Genomic DNA, 14,390 nt, shown 5'->3' with positions numbered 1-14,390 from the left:
TGAGTTGTCGTCTTCACCCAGGTAGTGAACGTGCTGATAGTACCGGTGCAACCGGAGATCGTCTTAAAGAAGGTGCCAATATTAACAAGTCTCTCTCAGCGTTGGGTAATGTCATATCGGTGAGTATGTCGGGATAGTTGTGTTTTACTTGTGTATGTGGCTGTAGAGAGAGGAGTACACATATCGTTGTTTTTTCTTATGCACTTCGGCTATCCATGGAAGTTTTTTAGCAGGTGATGTGCTTAGAGATTAATTAAGAGGTTATGAATGGTGATTGGTCATTTTAGTTTTTCATTACAAGTTAATTATATAGTTAACCAGAAAAAGAATGTTACAAGACAAGACTCTGGAAAGTAAATAGAGGATCATGATAACACACCCCTTTTTGGACAGAAAGGTTTATTTTGCGAAAGGTGCCAATTTCTATTTTACATTCAAAGGGTTTAGCTTTGGTGTGACACCAACTTTAGGATGCAGTGTACTACTTAGTCTAAACAGAGTATACTCTTGTATTTGTTATTGTCTTTCTAGGCTTTAGCTGATCTATCAATGGGCAAGAAGAAAATTATGGTTCCATATCGTGATTCTGTCCTCACAAAACTGTTACAGAATGCCTTGGGAGGCAACAGGTAAACATGATGTAATAGTGAAAGATTGAAATGCTGCAAAGTGACTGTCATCATAAATGTCCATGTCACCTCTGTTCACTAAATTGGTCAATCTGTTCACTGAATTTGTCAATCTGTTCACTGAATTGGTCAATCTGTTCACTGAATTGGTCAATCTGTTCACTGAATTGGTCAATCTGTTCACTGAATTGGTCAATCTGTTCACTGAATTGGTCAATCTGTTCACTGAATTGGTCAATCTGTTCACTGAATTGGTCAATCTGTTCACTGAATTGGTCAATCCGTTCACTGAATTGGCCAATCTTCTCACTGAATTGGCCAATCCGTTCACTGAATTGGTCAATCCGTTCACTGAATTGGTCAATCTGTTCACTGAATTGGTCAATATGTTCACTGAATTGGTCAATATGTTCACTGAATTGGTCAATCTGTTCACTGAATTGGTCAATCTGTTCACTGAATTGGTCAATCTGTTCACTGAATTGGTCAATATGTTCACTGAATTGGCCAATCCGTTCACTGAATTGGTCAATCCGTTCACTGAATTGGTCAATCCGTTCACTGAATTGGTCAATATGTTCACTGAATTGGTCAATCTGTTCACTGAATTGGTCAATCTGTTCACTGAATTGGTCAATCTGTTCACTGAATTGGTCAATATGTTCACTGAATTGGTCAATCTGTTCACTGAATTGGTCAATCTGTTCACTGAATTGGTCAATCTGTTCACTGAATTGGTCAATCTGTTCACTGAATTGGTCAATCTGTTCACTGAATTGGCCAATCCGTTCACTGAATTGGTCAATCTGTTCACTGAATTGGTCAATCTGTTCACTGAATTGGTCAATCTGTTCACTGAATTGGTCAATCTGTTCACTGAATTGGCCAATCTGTTCACTGAATTGGCCAATCTGTTCACTGAATTGGCCAATCTGTTCACTGAATTGGCCAATCTGTTCACTGAATTAGTCAATCTGTTCACTGAATTGGTCAATCTATTCACTGAATTGGCCAATCTGTTCACTGAATTGGCCAATCTGTTCACTGAATTGGTCAATCTGTTCACTGAATTGGTCAATCTGTTCACTGAATTGGTCAATCTGTTCACTGAATTGGTCAATCTGTTCACTGAATTGGTCAATCTGTTCACTGAATTGGTCAATCTGTTCACTGAATTGGTCAATCTGTTCACTGAATTGGTCAATCCGTTCACTGAATTGGCCAATCTTCTCACTGAATTGGCCAATCCGTTCACTGAATTGGTCAATCCGTTCACTGAATTGGTCAATCTGTTCACTGAATTGGTCAATATGTTCACTGAATTGGTCAATATGTTCACTGAATTGGTCAATCTGTTCACTGAATTGGTCAATCTGTTCACTGAATTGGTCAATCTGTTCACTGAATTGGTCAATATGTTCACTGAATTGGCCAATCCGTTCACTGAATTGGTCAATCCGTTCACTGAATTGGTCAATCCGTTCACTGAATTGGTCAATATGTTCACTGAATTGGTCAATCTGTTCACTGAATTGGTCAATCTGTTCACTGAATTGGTCAATCTGTTCACTGAATTGGTCAATATGTTCACTGAATTGGTCAATCTGTTCACTGAATTGGTCAATCTGTTCACTGAATTGGTCAATCTGTTCACTGAATTGGTCAATCTGTTCACTGAATTGGTCAATCTGTTCACTGAATTGGCCAATCCGTTCACTGAATTGGTCAATCTGTTCACTGAATTGGTCAATCTGTTCACTGAATTGGTCAATCTGTTCACTGAATTGGTCAATCTGTTCACCGAATTGGTCAATCTGTTCACCGAATTGGTCAATCCGTTCACTGAATTGGTCAATCCGTTCACTGAATTGGTCAATCCGTTTACTGAATTGGCCAATCCGTTCACTGAATTGGTCAATCTGTTCACTGAATTGGTCAATCTGTTCACTGAATTGGTCAATATGTTCACTGAATTGGTCAATCTGTTCACAGAATTGGCCAATCCGTTCACTGAATTGGTCAATCTGTTCACTGAATTGATCAATCTGTTCACTGAATTGATCAATCTGTTCACTGAATTGGTCAATCCGTTCACGGAATTGGTCAATCTGTTCACTGAATTGGTCAATCTGTTCACTGAATTGGTCAATCTGTTCACTGAATTGGTCAATCTGTTCACTGAATTGGTCAATCTGCTCATTGAATTGGTCAATATGTTCACTGAATTGGTCAATCTGTTCACTGAATTGGTCAATATGTTCACTGAATTGGTCAATCTGTTCACTGAATTGGTCAATCTGTTCACTGAATTGGTCAATCTGTTCACTGAATTGGTCAATCTGTTCACTGAATTGGCCAATCCGTTCACTGAATTGGTCAATCTGTTCACTGAATTGGTCAATCTGTTCACTGAATTGGTCAATCTGTTCACTGAATTGGTCAATCTGTTCACTGAATTGGTCAATCTGTTCACTGAATTGGCCAATCTGTTCACTGAATTGGCCAATCTGTTCACTGAATTGGCCAATCTGTTCACTGAATTGGCCAATCTGTTCACTGAATTAGTCAATCTGTTCACTGAATTGGTCAATCTATTCACTGAATTGGCCAATCTGTTCACTGAATTGGCCAATCTGTTCACTGAATTGGTCAATCTGTTCACTGAATTGGTCAATCTGTTCACTGAATTGGTCAATCTGTTCACCGAATTGGTCAATCTGTTCACCGAATTGGTCAATCTGTTCACCGAATTGGTCAATCCGTTCACTGAATTGGTCAATCCGTTCACTGAATTGGTCAATCCGTTTACTGAATTGGCCAATCCGTTCACTGAATTGGTCAATCTGTTCACTGAATTGGTCAATCTGTTCACTGAATTGGTCAATATGTTCACTGAATTGGTCAATCTGTTCACTGAATTGGTCAATCTGTTCACAGAATTGGCCAATCCGTTCACTGAATTGGTCAATCTGTTCACTGAATTGATCAATCTGTTCACTGAATTGATCAATCTGTTCACTGAATTAATCAATCTGTTCACTGAATTGGTCAATCTGTTCACTGAATTGATCAATCTGTTCACTGAATTAATCAATCTGTTCACTGAATTGGTCAATCCGTTCACTGAATTGGTCAATCTGTTCACTGAATTAATCAATCTGTTCACTGAATTGGTCAATCTGTTCACTGAATTGGTCAATCCGTTCACGGAATTGGTCAATCTGTTCACTGAATTGGTCAATCTGTTCACTGAATTGGTCAATCTGTTCACTGAATTGGTCAATCTGTTCACTGAATTGGTCAATCTGCTCATTGAATTGGTCAATATGTTCACTGAATTGGTCAATCTGTTCACTGAATTGGTCAATATGTTCACTGAATTGGTCAATCTGTTCACTGAATTGGTCAATCTGTTCACTGAATTGGTCAATCTGTTCACTGAATTGGTCAATCTGTTCACTGAATTGGTCAATCTGTTCACTGAATTGGTCAATCTGTTCACCGAATTGGTCAATCTGTTCACCGAATTGGTCAATCCGTTCACCGAATTGGTCAATCCGTTCACTGAATTGGTCAATCCGTTTACTGAATTGGCCAATCCGTTCACTGAATTGGTCAATCTGTTCACTGAATTGGTCAATCTGTTCACTGAATTGGTCAATATGTTCACTGAATTGGTCAATCTGTTCACTGAATTGGTCAATCTGTTCACAGAATTGGCCAATCCGTTCACTGAATTGGTCAATCTGTTCACTGAATTGATCAATCTGTTCACTGAATTGATCAATCTGTTCACTGAATTGGTCAATCCGTTCACGGAATTGGTCAATCTGTTCACTGAATTGGTCAATCTGTTCACTGAATTGGTCAATCTGTTCACTGAATTGGTCAATCTGTTCACTGAATTGGTCAATCTGCTCATTGAATTGGTCAATATGTTCACTGAATTGGTCAATCTGTTCACTGAATTGGTCAATATGTTCACTGAATTGGTCAATCTGTTCACTGAATTGGTCAATCTGTTCACTGAATTGGTCAATCTGTTCACTGAATTGGTCAATCTGTTCACTGAATTGGCCAATCCGTTCACTGAATTGGTCAATCTGTTCACTGAATTGGTCAATCTGTTCACTGAATTGGTCAATCTGTTCACTGAATTGGTCAATCTGTTCACTGAATTGGCCAATCTGTTCACTGAATTGGCCAATCTGTTCACTGAATTGGCCAATCTGTTCACTGAATTGGCCAATCTGTTCACTGAATTGGCCAATCTGTTCACTGAATTAGTCAATCTATTCACTGAATTGGCCAATCTGTTCACTGAATTGGCCAATCTGTTCACTGAATTGGTCAATCTGTTCACTGAATTGGTCAATCTGTTCACTGAATTGGTCAATCTGTTCACCGAATTGGTCAATCTGTTCACCGAATTGGTCAATCTGTTCACCGAATTGGTCAATCCGTTCACTGAATTGGTCAATCCGTTCACTGAATTGGTCAATCCGTTTACTGAATTGGCCAATCCGTTCACTGAATTGGTCAATCTGTTCACTGAATTGGTCAATCTGTTCACTGAATTGGTCAATCTGTTCACTGAATTGGTCAATCTGTTCACAGAATTGGCCAATCCGTTCACTGAATTGGTCAATCTGTTCACTGAATTGATCAATCTGTTCACTGAATTGATCAATCTGTTCACTGAATTAATCAATCTGTTCACTGAATTGGTCAATCTGTTCACTGAATTGGTCAATCTGTTCACTGAATTAATCAATCTGTTCACTGAATTGGTCAATCCGTTCACTGAATTGGTCAATCTGTTCACTGAATTAATCAATCTGTTCACTGAATTGGTCAATCTGTTCACTGAATTGGTCAATCCGTTCACGGAATTGGTCAATCTGTTCACTGAATTGGTCAATCTGTTCACTGAATTGGTCAATCTGTTCACTGAATTGGTCAATCTGTTCACTGAATTGGTCAATCTGCTCATTGAATTGGTCAATATGTTCACTGATTGGTCAATCTGTTCACTGAATTGGTCAATCTGTTTACTGAATGGTCAATCTATTCACTGAATTAGTCAATCTTCTCACTGAATTGGTCAATCTGTTCACTGAATTGGTCAATCTGTTCACTGAATTGGTCAATCTGTTCACTGAATTGGCCAATCTGTTCACTGAATTGGCCAATCTGTTCACGGAATAAGGCCATTTTGTTCATCGACTTGGCCACACTGTTCACTGAATTGCAGCCATTGTGAGATGAGACTGAAATGTCGTATTTTAGGAGGCACTACCAAATTTACAATCATTTGTATCTCTTTAGATTGTGTCTCATTTATAGTGTGCATTTTAATTTTTGAGTGAAAAACAAAAACAAATCTAAATGGTCTAAAAATGACACATAACAGCTTCCATTTCACTCTTATCATTTCATGTTTATAAATATTAATAAATTATTATCATTTTAGTAAAACGGTGATGATTGCTGCTCTGTCACCCGCTGACATAAATTATGATGAAACGCTTGGTACGCTCCGATATGCTGATAGAGCCAAGAAAATCAAAAACAAAGCTGTGATCAATGAAAACCCTCTAGATAAATTGATCCGTGAACTTCGAGAAGAAAATGAAAAACTTAAGAAGGCACTTAGCAGTGGCAGTGCTCTTCCTACAGAGCAGGTTACTATGTCGGGTTTGACAGCCGAAGGTACTAAGAAATTTCATTTCTGTTATTTTTCTTCATGTTTAAGTGCTGTTGATGAGCTTGATGACTTATATAAAATAAAATAATTTATATAGATAGTTTCGATATACTGAGAATGGCGCACTATGAGTTTATCTCCTAATTATTATTTTTTTAGAGCGTGAAGAGATGAGAAAACAAATGGAAGAGGAAATACGAGCTCAGCTGATGGCAAACATGGAAGCTCTTGAAGAGTCAGGATCAAGCTGGGAAGAAAAGGTTATATAAGATAAAATGTCTCATTGTTCAGTAGGGGTCCCATGCGATGTATGCATTATTTGTTTACATGCAATTGGGATGTGCACTGCAAAGTGATTATGTTGATTCAATTATAGAGCACAGTTGAAGTTGAAGTTGTCCAAAGTGAAGTGAATTTGAGTATTATTGGTACTCATGTTTGAAACATATTCGCATGCAGAAAAACCTATATTTGCTCCCATCTCTCTTCCGCATTGCCAGAGACTCTTTCGGTCGCAGATTGGCCTGCGGACCCACAAAGCGAGTTCACCCTGACTTCAGGATGACTAGATGGACCTTCTTGTATCAATGGACGAACAAGAAGTGTATCACATTTGTTGTTAATCAGTAAATATATTCCTATTTAATTGCAGGCCGCCAGGGACCATGCTGAATTTGATGCGGAAAATAAAGCCGTTGTAATGACGGAGGCCAGGAAAAACAAAGAACCATATTTTATGAATTTGAATGTAGACCCCCTGCTGAGTGGACTGGTTGTCCATTTCTTGGGAGGCAGTCAAACTACCATTGGTCGTAAGGATGCTGAACCCACACCTACTGTTATCTTATCAGGGTTGAGGTTAGTATAATCAATGTCTTGTATTTTGTCCATGTATGATATGATCAAAGTGTAGTTCAATGAATTCTAATTAAAACAGCAAATGTAATCTTGTTGTTGATCCATTAATACCCACCTCCAAAACACCTTGAAAAGTGTGAACAAAATAGTTGGAAACGATGTTATTTTTTAATAGCGTTATCTCATCATCAGACATCTTCCAGTAGCGATGTAATGTAATGTAATAGGATATAGTGTTTTATTTTTGCATAATTGGACTGAACTGTGACTTGAGAACACATTGAAAGTCATACACTGCCTTTAATGTCTGCATCAGATGTACTCATTTTCCTCATTTTAGATAAAAACATTACAATGGGGTTTTTGCACACAGTAGTCAAAATAAACATTGTCATGTGAACGTTTTAGTTTCCCATCACCCCTTAGACTTGTCATAATTTTTTTACAACCAAACACAACTGTTTCAGCTGGAAAAGTATTACAATGAATTTTTTGAGATAACATTCAGTGTGTTGTTTATAATAGTAGATACATTTTGACTGTATTTTACACATATTTGGGACAAGAAATAAACACAGCCATACATACATCTGAATTGTTTATATCTAATATTATTATACATTTGTCTTTGTAACACCATAAGTACAGCATGCTGTAATTTTGCGGTATTTTTCGGGGTATTTTTATCCTACCATACAAGGAAATGCAAATTTCAAATATGGAATGATTACACGCATAAGTGTCCTCTAATAATAAAAACAAATATGACTGCCATCAGGGTTTTACCGGACTCCACACAGAGAAGTTCGAAATTCTGTTCTAAACTTTTTGTATTTTGGCATTCCCATGATGTATCCTTGTAAGGAAAAGATGTAAAATAATAAGGTTATTACGAGGATACCTCAAAATATGCACTCAGAAAGTACTTCATCGCATCGATCTCCGCTGCACAGTGGTCGATACTTTTGCTGTACTGTCTTCGTGCATACTTTGAGGTATCTTCATAATAACCTTATTATTATAACAATCAACACAGTAAGAAATTGATTTGATCACTTTGATTATTTCACAGTATTCTGAAGAACCATGCTATTGTGAAGAATGAGAAGGGTGAAATAACGATTCAACCTGGGGGGCCTGGTGCTAAAACTAAAGTCAATGGAGCTCCCTTAACTGGACCAAGATTGTTAGAGGATATGGACAGAATTCTGTTTGGTATGTACATAGGCATCAAGGGTTTCTCTTCACTTTATAATAATTCACAGTCTGTATGATAATGTAATTTGTATAGTCATAGTGTAATCTTATTTATTTATGTTAGTTAATTCAATATCAAATTAAAAAAAACTATAAAAAAGAAATCCGTAATTTTTTCCCAAATTTGTATAATTTCCATTTGGTCCAAAATGAAGAAAAAAGTGATAGAAAAGCAAAAATAAAAATGTAGCTTCAGCTTTTTGTTGGGAAGTAATTTATGGTGTTAACCTGAATAGTAAAATCCACTCATCAAAACTGTTCCCAAAGGCAAGCTTTGCTTAAAAAAACAACTGGTCTTATGATTTCTACCAGAAGAGGGCAGTATAATCATCCTGTCATAGCTGAGCCAACAAAATAGTTGTCAATTGTTAGTCCCCGTTCGGACGCAGTCCGAAAACGGGGACTTATGTTTTGCCCTGTGTGCGTCCGTCCGTGCGTCCGTGATCACCTGTATCTCGAACATGCATGGACCGATCAAGTTCAAACTTCACTCATACATCACACATTATATGGGACATATGCACATGCATTTTTTTCATGATCCGATTAACGATAGTCGAATAGCGGCCATTTTAAGGCCGAAAATACATCAAAATCGCACATTTTCACCATTCCGGACCCGGATCTCAGTTATGCATGGACGGATTTTGTTCAAATTTGGTACATACATTAAACATAATAGGACCTTGATGCACGTCATTTTTTTTTTTGGATCGGGTTCGAAATGGCCGACTGGTGGCCATTTTGTTTTAAAGAATTCAGTTCTGGATCCGTATCTGAGACATGTCTGGATTGATCGAGTTCAAACTTCACACACACAAGGTACATCATGTCACAAATATGTATGTGCATTTGTTTCATGATCTCATTAACGATAGCCAAATGGCGGCCGCTTTAAGGCCGAAAATGCATTGAAATCGCACATTTTCACCATTCCGGACCCGGATCTCAGTTATGCATGGACGGATTTCATTCAAATTTGGTACATACATTAAACATAATAGGACCTTGATGCACGTCATTTTTTTTTTCGGATCAAGTTCGAAATAGCCGACTGGCGGCCATTTTGTTTTAAAGAATTCAGTTCTGGATCCGTATCCGAGACATGTCTGGATTGATCAAGTTCAAACTTCACACACACAAGGTACATCATGTCACAAATATGTATGTGCATTTGTTTCATGATCTCATTAACGATAGCCAAATGGGGGCCGCTTTAAGGCCGAAAATGCATTGAAATCGCACATTTTCACCATTCCGGACCCGTATCTCAGTTATGCATGGATGGATTTTGTTCAAATTTGGTACATACATTAAACATAATAGGACCTTGATGCACGTCTTTTTTTTTTTCGGATCAAGTTCGAAATGGCCGCCTGGCGGCCATTTTGTTAAAGAATTCAGTTCTGGATCCGTATCCAAGACATGTCTGGATTGATCAAGTTCAAACTTCACACACACATGGTACATCATGTCACAAACAGATATGTGCATTTTTTTCATGATCTGCTTAACAATAGCGGAATGATGGCCATTTTAAGGCCGAAAATGCATCAAAATCACGTATTTTCACAATTCCAGAACCGGATCTCAGTCATGCATGGATGGATTTTGTTCAGATTTAGCACAATGTGTTGTACATATGCAGGTGCATTTCGGTCATGATCTGCTTTGAATGTATATGTCACTCAAATATGAACGGAACGGGGACGTGTCATTGACAATGACTTGTTCCTAAATAATTGTGTTTATTGCAGGTTCCAATCATATGTATATTTTCAAGAATCCTCTGAAACCATGTAAAGATCGTAAATTAGCCGAGACTATTGATTGGGAGTTTGCACAGACAGAAATCGCACAAGCCAAAGGTTTTGCTACTGGTGGTATGGCTGGACTGAGTAAAGGTAATTAAAAAATATCTCATTTACGTTCTGGGGATTTAAAAAAAAAAATTTATTATTCTTCTTCATGAACATCACTTCAAGAAAGAGCTAAAACGTAAAAATGATGTTAGTTTTGCTAATGAATATGAAATATTGAAAGTAGACTTCCTGTCCTGTTCTTTTCACACATTTCATTTAGAGAGTACCTGACGCTCTTATGCCTTAAGAAATCCATACAAACATTTAACAATTTAGCCTTCAAACCCAGTGAATGTCTATTGTTTACAAATCTAACTTTATTTAGGGGAGCTCACTTATATTCATATCTCTGAAGTTAATTTCTTGTTACCCATCGATGTACTATCTCAACATTAATGATGTATATATTGTTCAGCAGATATGATACACATTTCATACAATATGGCAATGCAAATTTAATCTGCTCTAGAGATGGAAACATTATTTTAGTTGCCAATTTGGATGGATAGAGAAATTCTATGTTGCTAAAAATAAGCTCTTTGTGTAAAATGCATGTAAAGTCTGTTTCATAATTCCTCACCCCCCCAATAATAAAAAATTACCAGCACATAATGTTAGCATTTCTAAAACAAAGCATGTCGTTTAACTATCGTCAGATCAACAACGAGCTCAAGAACAAGTTTTAGAAATCCTTCCATTAGTAAGTGAAGCGAATGCTATCAGTGAAGAACTCAATAAACACAAAGGGTTTGAGGTGGTACTTATCAGTGCAGCCGCACAGGAAGGTGGCAAGGAAACAAAGTAAGTACAGCCTGTCTGTATAAATTGGATGCAGCTGAACTAAACTTGTCAAAATCAAAGCTGCCTAGCTAATCTGTCAACGGTTCCCTCTTTTCATCAGAAAATCAAAAAATAGTCCCGTTTAAAATAGGCACGTTCTTTCAGAAGATTAGAACAAAAATAGCCAAACTTTTGAGTAAAAACTGAAAACTGACACAAATTTTGTCTTTTGGCTTCAAAATTAGGGTTCATTTCCAGAAATATTGAAGAATATAAGAAAAGAAGTGCAGAATGATTTGAGTGAAAAGGTTAAACATAGATAAATACTTTATATGAAAACTATTCATGCATTCATCAGTGTACCTTATTTAATCATTAATAGAGTTATGGTTAAGATGAAGAATTTGTTAAATGGAAACACTTGGCTGTGGGAACGAGGAAAGTTTATGAACAGAAGATACTTAATGCAGGCAAGTATAACATCCCGACAAAACCAGACTTCTGCCATAGACCCACTCCCAACAAAAGTTTTTTTTCCTCATTCCATGTAATCATTGACCTAATGTTTATTTGTTTTCAGGATCTTTACCAAAGATGGTTGGATGGTGATGAGGATGTCAACAAAATTCCCAAAGAGGAAGATCCTTTCTGGGAACCTACAGAGGATGTCATGATTGGTAGTTGTAATGCCTTTTTACAAAGTTTAGGATACGCTTTAGATTTTGATGATGGGCTTGCGGTGACCGATTACAAAGTAAGTCTTCTCAACAACGTTTTTAAACATCATCATTTTTCACATACAAATTGAATATAATTTATTTTCAGGTCATGATTATTAAAAAAAATATGAGAAAAATAATGTAGGTTCAGAGGGTTTAATTAATTATTAAACTTAATTAACTCATCAAGATTCATCTATTAGGTTGGTTGGCTACCATTAAAACGTATCACCAGATTTTCCTAACTTTTACCATATGGCTTTGTTTTATGCTGTACTTCACAAAGTTCTGATAAAAATTGTCTTGTTATTGTGACTTACTTCTAAACTCAATTTGGATTAATCGGGATCATGTCATGGATTATCCAAGTCTAAGACCAGTGTTAACCATTCATCAAACAATTCTTCTGTATTCCTCTGTTAAATAACTGTTTTGTTTTGTTTTAGGGCACAGATGAAGGCACAATGTATATAAATATTACTCCATGCACACAGACTGGCAAACCTATAGATGAAGATATGTTTGTTGATGATCCTTTTGAGTTATTAGGAAAACCTTTTCATTTTAAGGTAACTGAGATCCACTGTTTGATATCACGGAAATGACAAAATATGAAGTGAAGATTTGACTGGATCCTAGGGAGTCAAATTGACTTTCCTTGGGTCCTAAGGAGTGACAGTCTCTTTTGTAGCAGTGAATATTTCTCTGGGGTCCATGAGACAGGGATTTGTGAAATTGACTTTTTAAGCAGTTAAGATTTCTCAGAGTCCACAAGACAGGGAGTCACAGTGACTTCTGGGAAATTTTGTCCTCAACAAACACTTTTTATGAAATAAGGAGCTTTTAAGCAACCAAAATTGTAACTGTACTTTTATTGTAAACTTTATTGTTATTATTTCTTTTGAAGGGATGAAACTCAATTCAGTGTTTGAATTATTACATTTCAGGTGAATGTTAAAAGCTGTGATGTGAACAAAGCCAGATATTCTAAGGGACTGTTTGTAAAGTATCGTGTGCATGACCAGGATGACTACACCCAGACAAAGACCTTATCCGGATCTCTCTCGCCAGAGTGGAATCATTCTAAGGTCGTCTCATTTCCAAGTATGACAAAGGACCATTTGGAATATTTTGATTCCGGATGCATTACATTCTTGCTCTATGGTGTACAAGAGGATACAATGCCGGATTCGAATCTCAGCAAAATGTCAACCAAAGTATGAATACTTTTCTAAATATTTTGTTAATGTCTTTGACAAATTTTCGATGGCCGATCTATTTATTTCAGCCAATGCTTTATTAGTTGTGGGATTATATATTATTAAATTTTTTTTTCAGGAAATTCGGGAGATGGAATCAATACAGAGCAAAGCAAATAATATGAAACTCAGGAGAAAAGATACTCAGTTTGGACTTGATACGCCTAGCGATTTAACTCAAATTAAGGCGGAGTACGTGCTTCTGCAGAAGAAGTTTGACAGACTTGAGAGAAAGGAAAGACGACTTCAGGTGGGAATTGCATGTTTTTCAATTGACTTTGACTTTGAATGTGATTGGATTTATCTGGATGTTATTATCCCTGACCAATTTACCTTTTAAGTGAAAAACATTTCTAATATGTGATAAAATAAGTATAATGACAAGTGTCAGTCCTACTTTTCAGATTTGTTGTGTTTTAAAATAGAGATGTTAACCTTTTCACCAACAGTTCTCCCCTTCCATCACAAATTCACAAAATAGTCTCGTTTATAGTCTGCACTAAAATAACCAATTCTTTTGAGTAAAAACTGAAAATTCACTCAATTTTGTCTGTTGGCTCCAAAATTAGGGTTCATTTCCAGAAATATTGAGGAATTTAAGAATAAAGTGCAGAAAAATTTGGGCGAGAAAATCTGATGGTGAAAAGGTTAAAATAGAGATGTTAACGATTCGATGTTCATTGTTGCTTCTAGGATATATGCAAAGATTGGGAAAATAAACCTGTGGAACAACAACAGTATGAACCATTTTTCAGAGCAGTGTCCGCGGTGGCATATAGTACTGGTACGAAACTCAAAACACGTGTTCATCTTATCAACCGGGTATGTATCAATTGTGTTTGGTATTTGACGATAAATTAACATAATTAACTAACAAGAAGTTATAGATACTTGATGATTTGATAAGGATGAGCAGTTATTGAAAATAAAATTAATTGGATTTGTTGGAGTTATGTATTAGCCTCTAGTGTAGTTACAAATGCATGATTTGTAGAAAGAATTGCCCAAAAAATATTTGTACACTTAAATGTCAATATCCTAATGCTGTTGATAGAATTATATGGGGCAGATTCCATGAACAAAAATGTGCAAATACTTTATTTTTGCTTAAAAATTAATATTTTGTGACATTTAACCTTTACATGTGTTGTGTTACTGGATTTGTTCTTTATTTTTAAATGTTCCAGTATTAATTGTATACTTCTTGATGTAAACCTCACGCATCCTCAAGGGTACAACTGCACTATGAAAACAGATTTGTTCAATTTAATTTCAAGAAAAGTATTCCTAAATGTCCTATGAAAGAGAATGTTATAAAC

The 14,390-nt window shown here is 36.6% G+C and overlaps 1 protein-coding gene across 1 annotated transcript in view; it reads left to right on the top strand.

Moving 5' to 3' along the window:
* The window catches only part of LOC100374159 (kinesin-like protein KIF28), a 41,484-nt gene that overhangs the window by 20,314 nt on the left and 6,780 nt on the right, over positions 1-14,390 (top strand). The window contains exons 11-24 of the mRNA XM_085500572.1: positions 22-119; positions 532-629; positions 6,103-6,341; positions 6,496-6,596; positions 6,989-7,194; positions 8,267-8,409; positions 10,209-10,355; positions 10,970-11,114; positions 11,476-11,563; positions 11,674-11,847; positions 12,259-12,381; positions 12,760-13,029; positions 13,151-13,321; positions 13,765-13,893. Coding sequence (XP_085356698.1) covers positions 22-119; positions 532-629; positions 6,103-6,341; positions 6,496-6,596; positions 6,989-7,194; positions 8,267-8,409; positions 10,209-10,355; positions 10,970-11,114; positions 11,476-11,563; positions 11,674-11,847; positions 12,259-12,381; positions 12,760-13,029; positions 13,151-13,321; positions 13,765-13,893 — 2,132 coding nt within the window. The remainder of the gene's footprint in view (positions 1-21; positions 120-531; positions 630-6,102; positions 6,342-6,495; positions 6,597-6,988; positions 7,195-8,266; positions 8,410-10,208; positions 10,356-10,969; positions 11,115-11,475; positions 11,564-11,673; positions 11,848-12,258; positions 12,382-12,759; positions 13,030-13,150; positions 13,322-13,764; positions 13,894-14,390) is intronic.

This window comes from Saccoglossus kowalevskii, chromosome 6 (genome assembly GCF_978046115.1).
Source record: "Saccoglossus kowalevskii chromosome 6, keSacKowa6.1, whole genome shotgun sequence".
Taxonomy (NCBI): domain Eukaryota; kingdom Metazoa; phylum Hemichordata; class Enteropneusta; family Harrimaniidae; genus Saccoglossus; species Saccoglossus kowalevskii.
The sequence above is the reverse complement of the archived record's forward strand: the minus strand, read 5'-3'. Positions and strand labels throughout refer to the sequence as shown.